The 315-nt window shown below is 59.4% G+C and overlaps 1 protein-coding gene across 1 annotated transcript in view; it reads right to left on the bottom strand.

Moving 5' to 3' along the window:
* Positions 1–315, bottom strand: part of EMH_0027060 (uncharacterized protein) — a gene marked incomplete at both ends in the record, with an annotated part of 3,241 nt that overhangs the window by 2,793 nt on the left and 133 nt on the right. Inside the window, one exon of the mRNA XM_013502704.1 lies at positions 3–315. Within this exon, the coding sequence (XP_013358158.1) occupies positions 3–315 (313 nt within the window). The remainder of the gene's footprint in view (positions 1–2) is intronic.

Here is a 315-nt window from a genome sequence, read left to right as displayed (position 1 = left end):
CTGCTGCTGCTGCTGCTGCTGCTGCTGCTGCTGCTGCTGCTGCTGCTGCAGATCCCTCGCTGGCCCAAGACAAGATCGCATCCTCTTGCTGCATCTGCTGCTGCATCTGTTGGTACTGCTGCTGCATGATGCTGCTGCTGCTGCTGCTGCTGCTGCTGCTGCTGCCGATGCCATAGAGCAGCAGCTCCAGCAGATAGGGCCCGTCGCTTGCAGTGTATGTACACCCCACGCTGTCTCTTATACTGGCTAAGCTGGTGAGGAGGTTTTTCCCTTGCTGCTGCTGCTGCTGCTGCTGCTGCTGTGTATCCCCTGCTG

Source organism: Eimeria mitis, genomic scaffold (genome assembly GCF_000499745.2).
Source record: "Eimeria mitis Houghton genomic scaffold, Emh_scaff998, whole genome shotgun sequence".
NCBI classification, from domain to species: domain Eukaryota; phylum Apicomplexa; class Conoidasida; order Eucoccidiorida; family Eimeriidae; genus Eimeria; species Eimeria mitis.
Note: the sequence above shows the minus strand (reverse complement) of the source record. Positions and strands in the feature narration are given on the sequence as shown.